This window comes from Heterocephalus glaber, unplaced genomic scaffold, assembly GCF_053883595.1.
Source record: "Heterocephalus glaber isolate CG9 unplaced genomic scaffold, H.glaber_assembly_v1.0 deba00001226, whole genome shotgun sequence".
In the NCBI taxonomy this organism is placed as follows: Eukaryota; Metazoa; Chordata; class Mammalia; order Rodentia; family Bathyergidae; genus Heterocephalus; species Heterocephalus glaber.
Window position 1 is genome coordinate 766,750 of NW_028258219.1, and position 15,382 is coordinate 782,131.

The following is a 15,382-nucleotide window of genomic DNA, read 5'->3' on the forward strand; positions in this document are numbered from 1 at the left end:
CGGAAGTGAGGGGGCGGCTCAGCCTCGCCCCGCCCCCGCGTCTGGCCAATCGGCGCACGCGGCTCATGAATAGTGAGCCCCGCCCTGCCCCGCCCTCCGCGGCGCCGCCCGCGCTCACAGACCCCGAGTGGAGTGCGGCCGGCGAAGATGGCGACTGCCATGTACTTGGAGCACTACCTAGACAGTAAGCGCCGCGCCGCGCTGCCGCCAGCCCCCGCCCGCTCCGCCGCCGCCCCCGCGCGCCACAGCCCACGAGTGGGCCCCAGGGCCCGGCGGTGGGGAGGCGGGAGCGCCGGTGCGCGCCCGGGCGGGGGCTGGCCACAGGGAGGGGCGGACGCGGGGGGCGCGGCGCGGGGTCCGGCCGCCTCGGTCGCGCCAATTCCAGGTGCGTCACGGCAGGGCGGGGCTTACGGGTGTCCCGCCCTATGGCTCCGCCCCCGCCCCGGCTGTGGGCTGGACGTGCACCTGTACGCGGGCGGCCTGGATCCTCCTGCGCTGGGTGCTCTGGCGGTGCTGGGACGTCTAGTAAGGCGGGCTGGCGCCTCGCTCTGTGTATCGGGAGCCAGACTAGGGCCCCCAGATATCTGGGGGGTTATTTCCCACTCTGTGCAGAGGGGAAATGAGGAACTCGGGGTCCCCCCAGGGACATCCAGCTCTGTCTGCTCTTCTGCGTTGCAGTCTTGGACAGGTCTGAGCAGTGGGCGCCCCAGGTTAGGAAGTGCTAAGGGAGACCCTTAGGTGTCCTGGTGCCCACTCGATGGACCTCCTAGGGGGGTTCCGGATGAGCTAGCTGCTCCCTGGCGGCCCAGCAGTTCCCAAGCGCTGAGCACCTGCTGTGTGCCTTGTTAGGCAGGAGCCTCGTGTCCCTGCAGCTCGCTGTCAGGTGGAGTACAGGGCTTTTTTCAAGTTTATAGAAAAGCAAGGGCCGAGAATGATTGCATAGTTGAGAGTGCCAGGCGATGCAGGGTACAGAGGTCCAGCGGTGGGCAGAGGGCTGGTGAGCCAAGGCCGGGCAGGGGTCTGCAGGCCCACTAGGACTGCTGAGGAAGCCACTGCGCTTGAAGCAGCAGGTTTGTAAGATTAGATCGGGACTGTGGAGAGCAGATGAGGCTGGCAGGACCAGAGTGGGGAGCCTGCTTTTCAGTCAAGAAGCAGCATGGGTGGCTCTCCACTCTCTATCCTGCAGGGTCACCCCTAACCACAGGGGCTATTTAAATAAAGTTAAAAATTAAGTTCCACCAAGTGTGGTGGTGCACACTTGTCATCCTAGCACTCTGGGAGGCTGAGCAGGAGGATAGCAAGCCTGAGCCCAGCTTGGACAACTTAGTGACTTAGCAAGACTCTGTCTTAATAAAAAGTAAAAAGAGTTGTAGCTCACTGTAGAGGCCCGAGATTCAATCCCCAATACTTAAGAAAAGAGGAAGAGGAGGAGGAAGGAGAAAATGAGCTCCTCAGTTGTATTGGTTACATCTTCAGGTCAGCTTCTTGTGTGTCCAGGGTAGTGCAGAGAATGCACCCACACTTACACCAAGTGCTCTGGGGTAGCGTCGGCCTCAGGGCAAAGTAGGGCAGGTCAGGGAGGGCCTTGAGCCTCAGAAACACAGTTTCCTGAGGTTGTGACCTAAAGAAGTGGGGGCCTAGGGCAGGAGTTGTGGCTGTCTCCCCTTCTGCTGGCGTCCTGGCCATGTGCCCCTTGAACTTCTGAGGCTTCTGGCCACACCTGAAGCATGAGGGCTGGCTGTTGGCACTGTTCCATACCAGGCCCTGAAAAGAGGTCTTAATTCAGACTGTTCCCCAGGCCTGCACAGAACTAGAAGATAATGTTCGGTACCATAGACTTTAGGAATGAGGCCTTGGGTGCAGATTTGTTCCTGCTCCTGAGAGAAACAGGGCTTCCGTGTCTGTTTCAGGCATCGAGAATCTTCCCTGCGAACTTCAGCGGAACTTCCAGCTGATGCGGGAGCTGGACCAGAGGACAGAAGGTGGGTTCTGCCAGGCCAGCAGTTCTCAAGGCCAGGGGGTCTGCAGGGGATGTTTGCTTGGCAGAGGGTCTGGAGGGGACCTGGTGTAGCAGGGCCAGTGCCCACAAGGCGCAAGTCTTGTAGACTCAGGTGTGATTTCTTGGGGTTATTTTTTTGTGTGTGTGTGGTACTGGGGATCGAACTCAGGACCTTGTGCTTGTGAGGAAGGCGAGGCGCCGCTGAGCTAAATCCTCAGGCCAGTTTCATGGATTCTTGAACATCACGTTACTGACATAACAGCTTTTTTTTTTTAAAGCAAAAGTTTTATTGGTACATTTTAAATGTATATAATGATAATGTCCATCACAGGGAGTTTGTACCTGTACACGATATATCTTGGTTTTTACCCCCTATTTTCCCTCTTCCCCTCCTTATTTACAGAAGCTTTGTTTCCATGTTTTTCTTCTATTCTCTTATTTTTCCTTTCCCTTCTTTCCTTTCCTCCTCCTTCCTCCCCTGTTCCCCTTCTCATTTAAACATCTTCCTATTTCCCAGTATCTATTACACATTTTGGTCCTTGTTTCCACTTTTGGTTTCTCACACCAGAGAAACACATCACAGCTTCTTAGCTATTGCCTTTTAGCCAAATATTTGTTGTCTTTCTCTTTCCTTTGAAAAATTTCCTATTTGCAAACTGTGCGTGTGGGTTTGGTACCCCTTATCCAAAATGCTTTGGACCACAGTTGTTTCAGATTTCTGATGTTTTCGAATTTGGGAATATTTGCATATACATAAACAGTTATCTTGGGGCTAGGACCCAGGTCTAAACACCATTTATATTCTGTGTGCACCTCATGTACTGGCCTTAAGGTAATTGGGTACAATACTGCCAGTGATTGTGTGGGTGAAACAGAGTCTGCATACTCTGAGGCCTGTAAGTGAGGCCCATCCTGTGTAGTCATGCACTTGGGGCACAGAAAGGCTCAGGCTTGGGAGTGTTTTGGATTTTCAGATTATGAGGGTCATCCTGTAGTTTAAAAAGTTAGACAGTACTTTTTGACCTCTTGGTCCTTAACTCTATTTCTAAACATGTTTTTGTTGTTCTTTCTTATTTCTAGTCAGGTGGGCATGGTGGTGCGTGCCTGTGTTCCCAGCTGCTCAGGAGGCTGAGGCAAGAGGGTAACAAGTTTGAGGCAGCCTGGGCAACTCAGTGAGACCCTGTCGCAAAATAAAATAAAAAGGGGTGGGAATGTAGCTCAGCTTTCCCTGAGTTCAGTACCCAGTTCTACAATAAACAAACAGAAAATGCACTGCCAGTTGGTTTCAGATTCTATTTAATTAGATAAGTGAATTTGTGGCCGTGAGGACAGCCCTCTGTTTGCCGCCCCTTCCCCACCCCAGCCTGTGATCTTCTAGAATTTGTGGTGAGGCCAGTCAGGGTTGGTCCCAGGCAGCAGGGTGGGTGACGCCATGTGCTTTTCTTTTTTGGTACCAGGGATGGAACTCGGGTTCTTGTGCTTGCAGGGCAGGCGGCGGAACCCTGAGCTAAATCCCCGGCCCATCTGTGCTTTTCTTAATAACCGTGTTTCTCTTGGGGTTGTTGGTGGACCCGTTTGTCCAGGTGGCTTCCCACGCTTGCCCTCTTGCCTTTGCCAAGAGCTCCTCAGTGCCATCTGCTCACCAGGGTGCCTGTGCGTTCATGTGGGTTCCTGGATGTCTTCCTGGTGTCTCAGGTTGCTGTGCAGGTGGCTTCCTGGGATTCTCCCCAGATCTCCCTGAATGTCCTGCTTTGGTTTGCTCCTTTGTTTTCGTAGCTTTCTGAATGCCGGTATCTGAAAAGATAAATTTGTAGTGATACATTTTGCCCATCTGAAAATCTGTCCAGCCTGCTGTTTGAGCAATGGTTCAGTTGGGTACGGAAGTACGTGTGGATGAGGCTCCTCTCTGTGGATGGCACTGCTGGGCTCACCTCTAACTTCCCTGCTGTTTTTGGGAAGTCTGATACCAGTGGATTCTTGATCTTTTGTATAAGAGATCCTTTTTTTCCTGTCCTTCTTCTTTTCCCTGAGGTTTTGAGTTCATGATGATATGATTTCCTGTAGGACACTTCTTGTGCATCATGCTGGGCCTGTGTATGCCGGTGAAGCTCTGTGGCTCTGTGTAGGTGCAGCATCTTGGGAACAGGGCCGCCTGTTTGAAATGGGGTAAGCATCATAAACGTTGCAGAGCCATGGGAGGCCTACAGATGGGCTAGCAGATATCACCAGGCAGACCTCTGTTCCTCTCCCTAGGTGGAGAGCTGGTGCTGTGTGCCTTCTGTGTCATGTCCCTGAAGCCTGCTGCCCTGAGGTGCTGATGGCCCTTCCTACTTGTGACCTTAGATGCCCACTCGCAGCAAGACCTATTTTTTTTGTACCAGGGATCGAACTCACATGCTTGCTTCCTGGTCTTACAGGGGACTGGACATTGGGTTGCCCACTGTTTTCTGCGGTCTTGAGTGTTTTTCCATGTGTTTCCAGGTCCCCAAGTGCCAGTTGTCTTTGGGGTATGAGTGTGAGAGAGGCACACCAGGTCCTAGCAGCCTGACCCCACGATTTAGTGTCCAGACCGTGCTGGAGAGTCATGGGGCACAGTGCCTACACTGGGCCTGTTCTGTGCACGTGCCTCTGGTGACAGCAGCTGCCCGGCTCTGTGCCCGTCCACCTCTGCAGAGTTGGCTGCCACCCCAGTAAGATGTGGTGTGTCTTGTGTGGAGGCCAGCTTCTCACCTGTGTGTCTGCCAGATAAGAAAGCGGAGATCGACCTGCTGGCGGCGGAGTACATTTCCACTGTGAAGACTCTGTCCCCGGATCAGCGTGTGGAGCACCTGCAGAAGATCCAGAGCGCCTACACCAAGTGCAAGGAGTACAGTGACGACAAGGTGCAGCTGGCCATGCAGACCTATGAGATGGTGAGGGCAGTGCGGGGTGGGGCACTGGGATGGTGTCGGGGCAGGAGTGGCTACCGGGAGGGCTGCTAGGGGCATCCGGGTTGGGGTTCGCTTACCCGGGACCAGGCCTGTGATGTGAACATCTGGGCCCCTTTTGTTTGGTTGGGGAACCATTGTGTTTTGATTTGTGTTTTTGCTTTCTGTCCTGCAGTGCTGGGGACCCACGCTAGGCGAGCACTTCACCCCTGAGCTATACCCCAGCCCTGAGCCTTTGCTTTGTTGTGTTATTCAGCATTTTGTTTCTGTCGGCTATAGATAAAGTCCTAGAATTGGTCACTTAGGTTTACCCAGTGGATCAGGCCGTTGCCTTGTGCTGTCCCTGAGATCGTGTGGCTCCCGAGAAGGAGAAGCATTGCCCCTGTGCTTTTGGTGCCCTGCCATGGCCCATGCTGCGGCCCTTCTGAAGGAGCAGACTGCCTTGTTCGCGGGCTGATCTCCCCAGGCCTCATGAACTTTGGGCTCAGAGATTACTTCAGACCCAGAGAGGCACTGATCCTCCTGCAGACTGGCTTTGTGGTCTGGTTAGCTGCGAGGACCTTGATGCCAGCCAGGGCTGTGTGCGCTGAGGTCCGTGAGGCTCCTGGATGGGTTGCTCATCTTGTCGTCTGACCACACTGTCTTGTGTTTTTTTCTTCCAGAGGCCCATGGGGGTGTTATTTGTGTTTTTCATTTTTAGTCTTGTATTTAGGAGATTCCATGTTCTTCAGAGTTTAGATTAGGACCTACGATCAATTGTCTCCACCCCTTATTCTAATGCATTTCGCAGCTCTGTTTCTTGTCACTTCCTGGATTGTACTTTTTCCTAAGTAGGACTCCCTCTGTGGAGTGCTCGGGGTGGTCTGGGGAGAACGCATGAGAGGGCAGCAGGTGCCTTGCAGGAGCTCCTCAGTGTGGCACAGGTTCCAGAGGGGCTTCGCATGTCCTGTGACGTCACCTGCGAGTGTCCCTCCGCAGGTGGATAAGCACATCCGGAGGCTTGATGCGGACCTAGCTCGCTTTGAGGCGGACCTGAAGGACAAGATGGACGGCAGTGACTTTGAAAGCTCCGGAGGCCGGGGGTTGAAAAGCAAGTCTGCCGATGTTTCCTTTGTTTTACTGCCATTAACTATGGGATTTTGCGGAATTTTGTCTAATAAGTGTATCAGGGACTGGAGGTAAATACCATGTCTGAGTGATCTGTCCTGTTTCAGTGAGTCCTGTGGAAATAACGTGCATTGTTACTGTTTCCCAGAAGGTCGGGGTCAGAAAGAGAAGAGAGGCTCCCGTGGCCGAGGCCGGAGGACATCAGAAGAAGACACCCCAAAGAAGAAGAAGCATAAAGGAGGGTAAGGCGCTCACCACTCCTGGGAAGTGCGCTGGGCACCCTGTGTGTGGGTGTGGCCTGTCTGTCCTTAGGGTGGCCGGTGGCTGCTAGTGTCCCCAAGAGTGGAAGCCCTTGGTGACAGGAGGATGTGCCAGTGCCGCTGGCCATGCCCACGTGCTGAGTTTGTGTTCATCTGTTGGCCTCATTTTTTATTTGTTGGTTTTGGTTTTTTGAGGTAGAGTCTTGCTATGCACCCTTGAGCTCACTATGGAGCTCAGGCTTGAACTCATAGTGATCCTTCTGCCTCAGCCTCTCAAGTGCTAGGATCACACCCAGCTTATTTGTTGGCTGTTTTATCCTTAAATTCAATCCTAATTTTAGTTTTGCTTCTATTCACTATTAACTTGTAAGGCATTTGTTAAGCATACAGGTCACCTGTCTTGAATTTAGAGATATTTTATTTCATGTGTTCTCCCGCTGCCCTCCCCAGGGTTGTGTGGCTCTGCGTAATGAAGCAACTTTTAGACTGAAGAGGATGTGGTGCCTGCCAGGAACCTGCGCTAGGGCCTGACAGGGGAGGTCAGAGAGCTCCTTCTTCTTGACAGAAGCACAGAAGACAGGGAGGAGTCTTGGTCCTTAACCTGGTGTTTACTTTTTGTTTGTTCATGGTGCAAGGTGTGGAAACCAGGGCCTCTATGCCATGCACATGCTGGGTCCCCAGCCAAAATGTTCATCTGTTTGTTTTTGGGTTTTTTTTGGTACCGGGGATCGAACTCAGGACCTTGCGCTTGTGAGACAGCCGCAGTACCACTGAGCTAAATCCCCGGCCCTAACCTTTCATCATGTTTTATTGCTTATTTTTTTGTGGTGCTGGGGATCAAGGCCTTGCACATGGCAGCAGTGCTCCACCACTGAGCTCCATCCCTGTGCCCACTGAATCCCTCAGATGGACGTTATTAAGAGGAGTTAACGTTCAGGGAAGTGTTCTAAGTTTCAGTGTTACTTCCGTGCTGCATCTAGTTTCTTTTAGTTCTGAAAGGTTTCAGGCCCTCCTTCCTTCCCTCCTTCCCTACTTTTCCTTCTTTCTTTTTCTCCTTCTTTTGTGGTATTGGGGATTAAACCCAGGGGCTTGTGCATGCTGGGTAAGTGCTCCACTACTCAGCTATATCCCCAGCTTTTACTTTAATGTATTTCTGTTTTGTTTTTCTTTTTGAGACAGAGTCTCACTATGTGGTTCAGTCTGGCCTTGAACTCACTATTTAGTCCAGGCTGGCCTCACACTCACAGCAGTGCTCCTGGTTCAGCCTCCTGCCTGCCTTAGCCTCCCAAATGCTGGGATTACAGGTGTATGCTACCACACACAGCATCTTATTTTATTTTTTATTTTGAGGATCTAAGTATGTTGCCTAGGCTAACCCTGAACTAACAATCCTCCTGCCTCAGCCTCCTCAGTGGCAGGGATTGTAGGCATTCACCACCAGACCTACCTGGATTTTAATTTTATTCCATTTAAAATATTTAAAAATTGTCATTGTGGGGGCCGGGGATTTAACTTAGTGGTGCCGCCGCGTGCCTCGCAAGCGCAAGGTCCTGAGTTCGATCCCCAGTAACAAAAAAATTTTTCATTGTGATTTTCCTTTATGTAAAGTTTGTGTGCAAGTATGTGTCTTGATTTCCAAATAATTTGGGATTTCCAGATAGCTTTTTTTTTTTTTAGTCCTGGGGATTGAATCCAGGGCGCACTGAGCTACATTCCCTGGTTTTTATAAATTCTATTTTGAGACAGGGCCTCACTAAATTGCCCAGGCTAGGCTCAAACTTGCACCCCTCCTGCCTCAGCCTTCCCAGCACTGGGATTATGGGTGCCCTCTGAGTGCATGGGGCTGCCCACCTGGCCCATGGTTTGATGTATGGCTGCATGGCGGTGGCTGCAGTGTGGTGGCTACAGGTGTGGAGTGTGGCCCGTGGATGGAATTCCAGACAGGCTGTGGCTCGACACCCACATGTCCACTGGGGCTAGAGGGACAGCAAGGGCGATGTGTGCTGGTGGTGGCCCCTGCTGGCAGTGGGCAGCTGGGTGGTGACAGGCTCCTGAGACTTAAGGAGCTGCCAGGGTCTGTGGCTTTGGGGTACACGTGCCTGTGGGGGCTCGTGGGGACCTGGGCGCAGGACGCCTGGCCTCAGGAAAGAGGGCTCATGGGTTAGGTGGGCGGCGGGAGCAGGCAGGTTCCCTGGGGTCCGCTGGCAGCCGAAAGAGTGCTTCCCCACAGGCAGGGGCGGGAGCTGCGGTGCCAGAGCAGAGCAGCAGCAGCCCTTGCCCAGGGCGCCCTGTGGGTGCCTCGAATAGGAGTGGCCGTGTTGTGTGGTGAGTGCCCCCGCCAGCACTCAGGGGTGCCACTGTGGCTGCACTGTGTCCGGGGCTGTTGCTATCTGGGACATCTCTTCAGCTGACGGTCGCGCGTGGCCCGCAGCTGTCAGTGTCTGGTCGCAGGTGTGGGGCTGCAGTTGCAAGTGCACTGTGGTAGCAGACCCTGGGAGCTGGCCTGGTGAGGAGGCCGGAGTGAGCTCGGGAATGGCAAGTGGTGGTGAGCCCGTGGCGGTGTTGACCGTGTGGTCTGCAGGGACGAGGCCGGTGCTGCTCCCACTGCGTGTGACGTCTTCGCTGCCTCCATAGGTCCGAGTTCACCGACACCATCCTGTCCGTGCACCCCTCTGACGTGCTCGACATGCCCGTGGACCCCAACGAGCCCACGTACTGCCTGTGCCACCAGGTGTCCTACGGGGAGATGATTGGCTGCGACAATCCCGATGTGAGTCTGGCTCCTGTGAGCGAGGTGCAGGGCCCGGTGTAGGCTGGGGCAGGCTTAGGGTGTGTGTGTCCCGCCCTCCTCACATCTGACCTCCCTGTCCCTTGCTTTGCAGTGTCCGATCGAGTGGTTTCACTTTGCCTGTGTGGATCTCACCACGAAACCCAAAGGAAAGTGGTCAGTATGGGGGCGCTGCAGGGCACCTCTGCCTGGTCCCACAGAGGAGGCTCCTCCTGGCTGGGCAGGGGGCTGGTCTGTGGCTGTGGGTGTGGCTGGGTACCCAGTGTCACTGCAGCAGGGGCCCTGCCCACTTGCCCAGGCACAGTTACCATCTGTACTTGTGCCCATCAGCCCTGAAGAGCAGCTGTGGTGGCCCTGCAGTGAGGAAAAGGTCACTTTAAATGAGGATGAGGAGTGTGGGTTCTTGTGCCAGGCAAGGGCAGGGAGCAGGTGGAGAGCACCAGTCTGCACATGGGTCCCTGTGCAAGGTGCCCTGCCCGAGAAGTGGTGCGAGGGCTCGCACACTGTCCCAGCCTGGCCTGCAGAGGGCAGTGGCACCTGGTGAGGGTGTTCCTGAGTTTTCATGGCGCAAGCTTGGAAGTGGGCACATGTTCTGAAAGGCAGCTGCCGGAATGCTGCCCTCCTCACGGGAAGCACCTCTGGCTCGTTGAGGCCATGTGCCTGCTTGCTGTGCAAACGTCGGCCCTCTCCAAGACCCACGTGTAGTTGGTGCGAGCGAGTTTCCTCTGGTGTTTGGTGCGAGGACCACAGAGGGAAAGTCGGGGTGGATACTGCGTTGCAGCAGGCTACTGGCCTGTGATGGTGATGCGAGCTCTCTGGTGGAGGCACAGGCGACCGTGCAGCACCTCAGCCTGTGTGTGCAGCGACGCTGGAGTCTCCCAAGAGGAGAGGCGGAGCTGCCGCCCTCCATGCTGGAAACCGCAGGATAGCAGGCGGCGGGTGCAGCAGAGTAGGGACGCAGTGGTTTCTCTGGTCTCGTTTTTTTTTGTTTGTGGTGCTGAGGATGGAACCCAGGGCCGAGTGCTATGCAGGCTGTGCCCCAAGAGGTACCCCAGCCCTCAGGTGACCTTTTTTTCTGGTGGCCTTTTATAAACCACTGCAAGTGGGCTGCTCCCTCAGCACTGAGACAGGAACTGCTCACCGACACATCTGCCCACAGGCCTGTGCCACGTGTCCCCCACACTTGAAGCCTTGCCGTACAGAGGTCCCTGGAGGTGATGTTAGTGAGCTTACCCTGCACAGGAAATGCACTAGTTCTCATGTTGTCCCCATGTGTCATGGGCAGCCCCAGAGCTTGCTCCATCCAGAGTACCAGAGGCCTTTGTGAGTTGTGTGGGTCACAGGGCCCAGCCCAGCTGAGGCAGGGGCCAGGGCTCAAGGCTCTCAGCACATCCAGCTCGACTGGGTGTATCTCCACAGTGGCATGGTAACCCTGTGCCCTGTTAGCCAGGGAGGACCAGCCCAACCCCCTTGATCTCGAGGACGTTGCTGAAGTGAGTCCATCACCTTCAGGACATGCATTGGCCAGTAGCTTGCAGGGCAGCTTTTCCAGGTGGGATGGCCATGCCCACTGTGCTAGCATCTGTCCTCTGGCCCTGTCTCTCCAGAGTCCACCTGCCTTGGACCAAGTGGTGGAGCCTGGTGGCCGCACTGGCAAGAGGGACACAGAGGCTGACCCCTGTGCCTTTCTCCCCAGGTTCTGCCCACGATGTGTTCAGGAGAAGAGGAAGAAGAAGTAAGGAAGAGGCTGTGTGCCCGGATCGAAGAGCAAGTTATTGTATTCCTTATTCATACTGCAATATTTTCTTTCGATTTTAAAACTACCTTATTTTGACTGATATTTAAGAACTTAGTGGCCAGTTGTCATTTTGGATATTTCCTAAAACAAACCACTGCCCTCTGGGCACTTGTGAACTTGGGCTGCCAGGCACCATGCACACTCTGAGCTGGTGCACTACCACCACTCTGCCACCGGAGTGTCCCCTGCAGTTCTCTGAGACCATGCTCAGACCTCTGTGAGCACACCTGTCACTCCTGAGCTGACCTGACCATGAGACTGGGGCCTTGAGGCCGCTGCTGCCGTCCTGGCCAGGCTGGCTCTCCTGGGAGGAGGTGGCCTGCCCCGCTGTGCACTGCCTCTGTAGTGTGGACTCTGGCCCTCTGGGCTTCGCCTGAGTAAGCACTCCTGTTGGCCCAGGCTGTCGTTTACCATGACCAGCACCATCACGCGGAGGCCTGGCAGCCGGCTGATGTTCCTTCCGTTCTGCTGGGAATCCCTGCTGTTTTTACTGTGAAGATGAAATTAGTATCACTGCATGAAGATCATGGGTCTGTGTGTCTGTGTTGTGAGTCTGTCTCCTGTGGGCTGACTGTAGAACTCGTGCTGCCTACTGCCAGGCCTACAGCTCGCCCCGAAGGGCTGGCAGTCGTGTGGCTGTATAGTGACTGCTGTGCTCGGAAGTGATTCTGGACTGGAGCGAGAAATGGAGTGTACTCCTCATTTGGCTACTGTTTGCCAAGCCAATGTTGAGCTGTCTCTGTGGTGGAGTTGGGGAACACGCACACGTCTGATCCGACGAGGGGTGTGACGGTCCCTCCACTGTGACCTCTGAGGCCCCCAGACCCCAAGATCCTCTTGCACACTCTTCCCCTGGGGTGGCGGAGAACCCACGGAAGTGCTCCATGCTCACCAGAGCCATGTACTTGTGTCCTGTGAGGGCTGCCTGTCTGATGTCCCTCCCTCACTTTCTGGTGTTCCGCCGAAGACAGGAGATAGCAAGAAGGTACTGGTGCAGGGCCCCTGCACTGTGCTGCGCCCCACATTCAGCTCGTGCTTTAGATGAGGACAGGACCTCCAAGCGCCTGTGGCCGGGGAGTCCAGGCCTCTGGTGCTCGCACACAGTCTCCAGGGGAATCCTGGGCTGGTCCTGCTCTGCTGCGGAGCAGTGGGTGGGGGCGCTGACCGTGCCCATGCATCTGTTGCTGGGCGGGTGAGGATGGGCAGTGCACGGTCGGCAGCAGTCCTGCTCATCCGTTCGGGAGGCCCCAGGCCAGAAGGATCTTTCTGAGTATCTGGGCTGGCCTCGGGGCTAGAGGGCTGCTCAGGCTCAGCCAGAGCCTTGAAATGAAAGATGCATTTCAGTTTGTAACATAGTTCGTATGCTTTGTTTTTGTTTGTTTTTTACAGTGCTGGGGATTGAACCCTGGGTGCTGAGCTGTATCCCCAGCTCTTTTTCAGATTTTTTGTTTTGGGGCAGGGTCTCACTAAATTTCTCCGGCTGGGCTCTGCCGTCCTCTCGCCTCAGCCTCCTGGAATGCTGGGATTGAGGCACATGCACCATGCCCAGCTATAATTTAGCTTTTTTCTTTTCTTTTTTTGGACACAGGTGTTTAGAGATTGTGGACAAACAATTTTTTCTTCACTGTTACTCTTTGGGAGGGGTGACAGATCCATCTAGGGCTTTGATGTATTTCTCTTTATTGTCTTGTGAGCATAGGTAAGTTGCCATCAGACACTGCCCAATAGTGGCACCAGAGCTGGCCCAGCACCTTGTGTGTCCTCCTGGAATGCGCCACCCACCATTGCTGGGTGAGTGGCACTTCTGTCGAGGACCTTGGAGACAGGTGGCACTCTGCCCAGGAGCAGGGGCTTCTGGATTGCCTGCGTGTGGTTCATCCCGCTTGCCACTGTGCACAGTCTGTGTTGACTTTTGGCCTTTCAGAAGTTTCTGTGCTTGGTTTTATTGTATATTTTTGCCAGTTATAAAATCATTAAAATAACATGCATCTACCTTTGGAAAAACACAGAAAATTCGAGCAGAATAAGGAACCCTCCCTAGGAGGTTGTTTGGATGCTGATCACACCTGTCCTGGCTGTCACTACGGTCTGAGTGTGGGATGGACCTTGGGATGGGCCTGGCTCAGCTGGGGCTTGGCACTTTCCGAGTGCTGCTCTATGGAACTGGCGGCTCTGCCTTTGCATCATGGTTAGCCTTGGACCTTACACCTACCAGGCTGGGCCTCCCCTTGTGGTGGCTGTGGAGCCAGTTCTGGTTCTCAGACTGAGGGGTCCGGGCTGGCCGTTGCATGTCATTCTGATGGCTTTATCCTCCCTGGTGTGGGATCCCCCTATAAGTAAGGAATGTTGTGCTCTGAGGAGGACAGATCACTTTCCTAGTTCTCAGTCTGCAGTTTGAAGAATTCCTGTCATTTTCTTAGAAGAAGAATGCTGCATTGAAGAAAAGGTTGTTCACCTGAGCCCTGCCCTCAAATTTGTAAACGTGAGGCCAGTATCAGCTGGGCTGAGGGGTGGCAGGGAAGTGCCACCCACGCCTCACCTATCCCTGGGAGCCCTTGCAGGGTCCGTCTGTCCAGGGAGCAGCTTCCCCTGACCCCGGGGCCAGGGGTCTGCCCTGTCCTGGGTGTGGAGGTGAGGTTACAGTGGTGTGCCATGACACAGAGGAGAGGTTTGTTACAGACACTGATGGTGTAAGACTTGCCTGGATGCTTAGCGACAGGATTACTGTGCTGAGAGGAAGTCTAAGCAGGTGCCCCAGGAGCCCGTGAAGTTCCTCCTTGGTATGTACTTTGTGCTGTCTTTCTCCACCATATATTCTCCACCCAAAAAGATGAAGCAGCTTTAACATGAATGTCACATTTTATTTTCAAGGAATTGTTATCTATGACCCCTTTGTAAAGGAAAGATATTATTGTAAATCTTTTTATTAAATAATGTAAAGATGTATATCTGTATTTTTGGATCATGTTATAGATTATGGATATATTGTTTAATAAATAAAGTATTTTTTGGAATAAACATTGGAAGAGTGTCATTGTGGGAAATAGGTGTGGCCTTTCCCTGTTGTGCCAGAAGTGACACTTGTGCCTCACATCAGCTTTGGACGCTCAGGTGCTGACCAAAGGAGAGTTGTTTGGGGACTTGGTGGGCTCTGGGCCTGGTGGGCCCTGGGCCTTGCCCTGGTTGGGTGCTCAGGAAGGTCAGTGGGCAGCACCGAGCTCCACTGTGGGCTGTCAGAAGTGGCTCCCCGGCACCCACAGAAGGTCTCTGCTTATGGGGAATGCTGGGAATGCCGCGGTCACTGAAGGAGCGCTGGGCCTGCCCTTGGATGGGGCTTACCAGCTTTCTCACAGTTGTGGATCTTGGAAGCCCCAGGTCGGTGCCTGCTGGCCTCTCCTTTGGCTTGTGTTCAGCTGCCTTTGCATGGCAAACGGGGATTGCTGTGCCCTGATTGTGGGACCGTACTAATTATATCCATGTAGGCTCTGTCCCCAAATATAGTCACACTGGGGTTCAGGCATCCCTGAAAGAACTAGGAGGGAGAGACAGGCTGTAGCTCAGTGGGATTTGTCTAGTGTGCAACGCTCTGGGTTCAAGCCCCAGTACTGCAAAAAATTTAAAAAAAAAATTTTTTGTGGGAGGACCCAAACCTAAGTTGAGTGGGACTCAGGACATTTCCTTGAGGGGTGCTGACACCACAAACAGCTTGGTTGTGACAAGAGTTATATCCTCTCACCCACCAGCCAGGTGAGACCTGGTGTCCTCCCTGGAAGAGGAGGTGGGGTCGAGGGGAAGGGCCTGACCCACTACCACATGTCTGCGTTTTGGATGCACAGTCTAGGGTACCTGCAGCCACTCACCAGGTGAGTGTGCCCTGGGAAGGGACAGCCATTTCTCTTCTGTGGGCGGGTGGTAGTCAGTACTGGCTCTGCAGTGGCGATCAGGTGGCAGGCAGCCTTTGAGATGCCCACACACCCCTGTGGCCTCTTGCTCGGGTGTAACAGACATTTCTCTCATTCTCTCTCTTGCTTTCTTTTCTCTTTTCTTTTAATCCTTCCTTCCTTTCTTTCTGGCTCTTACTATGTAGTCAGGCTGGCCTCACCCTTGAAATTTTCCTGCCCTAGCTCCCAAGGGCTGAGATGACAGGCCTGTGCCACCATACCAGCTACACATAGGCATCCTTGATATCCCCCAAACTCCCATGTGGGCCTGTGGGGAGAGGACTGTGTGGACATGTCCTGAACAGGCTAGGAACTCACAGGCATCCTTGACCTGGGAGATGCCTGGGTGACGTGCTTTACATATCTCCCTGACCTACCTGGGCAGCCCCTAGGGCTGCAGTCCGTTAGAGGCACAGGTGGCGCCTCCACTGCAGCTGTGGCTCTAGACACTGCAGTGTCCTCCTGGCACATGGATGCAGCTGCCGAGCTCTCATCATTTTCTCCATGCCAGTTTACAGGTACACCAGGACCTGCTGGTTTCCTTAACAAAGTGACTGCACCT

At 54.0% G+C, this 15,382-nt stretch overlaps 1 protein-coding gene across 4 annotated transcripts; it reads left to right on the forward strand.

The window, feature by feature from the left end:
* The first annotated feature begins 121 nt into the window (after window positions 1-121).
* Window positions 122-13,897, forward strand: Ing5 (inhibitor of growth family member 5). 4 transcript variants are annotated; one of them, XM_087210878.1, is made up of 9 exons: window positions 133-184; window positions 1,911-1,982; window positions 4,673-4,911; window positions 5,905-6,016; window positions 6,182-6,275; window positions 8,928-9,063; window positions 9,176-9,241; window positions 9,386-9,451; window positions 10,778-10,927. In XM_087210878.1, the coding sequence occupies exons 1-9, from the start codon at window positions 148-150 to the stop codon at window positions 10,913-10,915; spliced, it is 960 nt and encodes a 319-aa protein (XP_087067004.1). In that variant the 5' UTR covers window positions 133-147; the 3' UTR covers window positions 10,916-10,927. The 4 variants fall into 4 exon arrangements, with proteins under 4 accessions (XP_004868557.1, XP_012922434.1, XP_087067004.1 ...); XM_004868500.3 differs by lacking the exon at window positions 9,386-9,451 and having other exon boundaries at window positions 122-184; window positions 4,745-4,911; window positions 9,176-9,237; window positions 10,778-13,897; XM_013066980.3 differs by lacking the exon at window positions 9,386-9,451 and having other exon boundaries at window positions 122-184; window positions 4,745-4,911; window positions 6,185-6,275; window positions 9,176-9,237; window positions 10,778-13,897.
* Window positions 13,898-15,382: the final 1,485 nt, after the last annotated feature.

Bases quoted from the DNA above. Each gene is read 5' to 3' on its own strand.
- Ing5 (XM_087210878.1), top strand. From the start codon at position 148: ATGGCGACTGCCATGTACTTGGAGCACTACCTAGACA. The intron at 4,912-5,904 runs GTGAGGGCAGTG...GTCCCTCCGCAG, and splicing joins CCATGCAGACCTATGAGATG to GTGGATAAGCACATCCGGAG. The intron at 6,276-8,927 runs GTAAGGCGCTCA...CTGCCTCCATAG, and splicing joins AAGAAGAAGCATAAAGGAGG to GTCCGAGTTCACCGACACCA.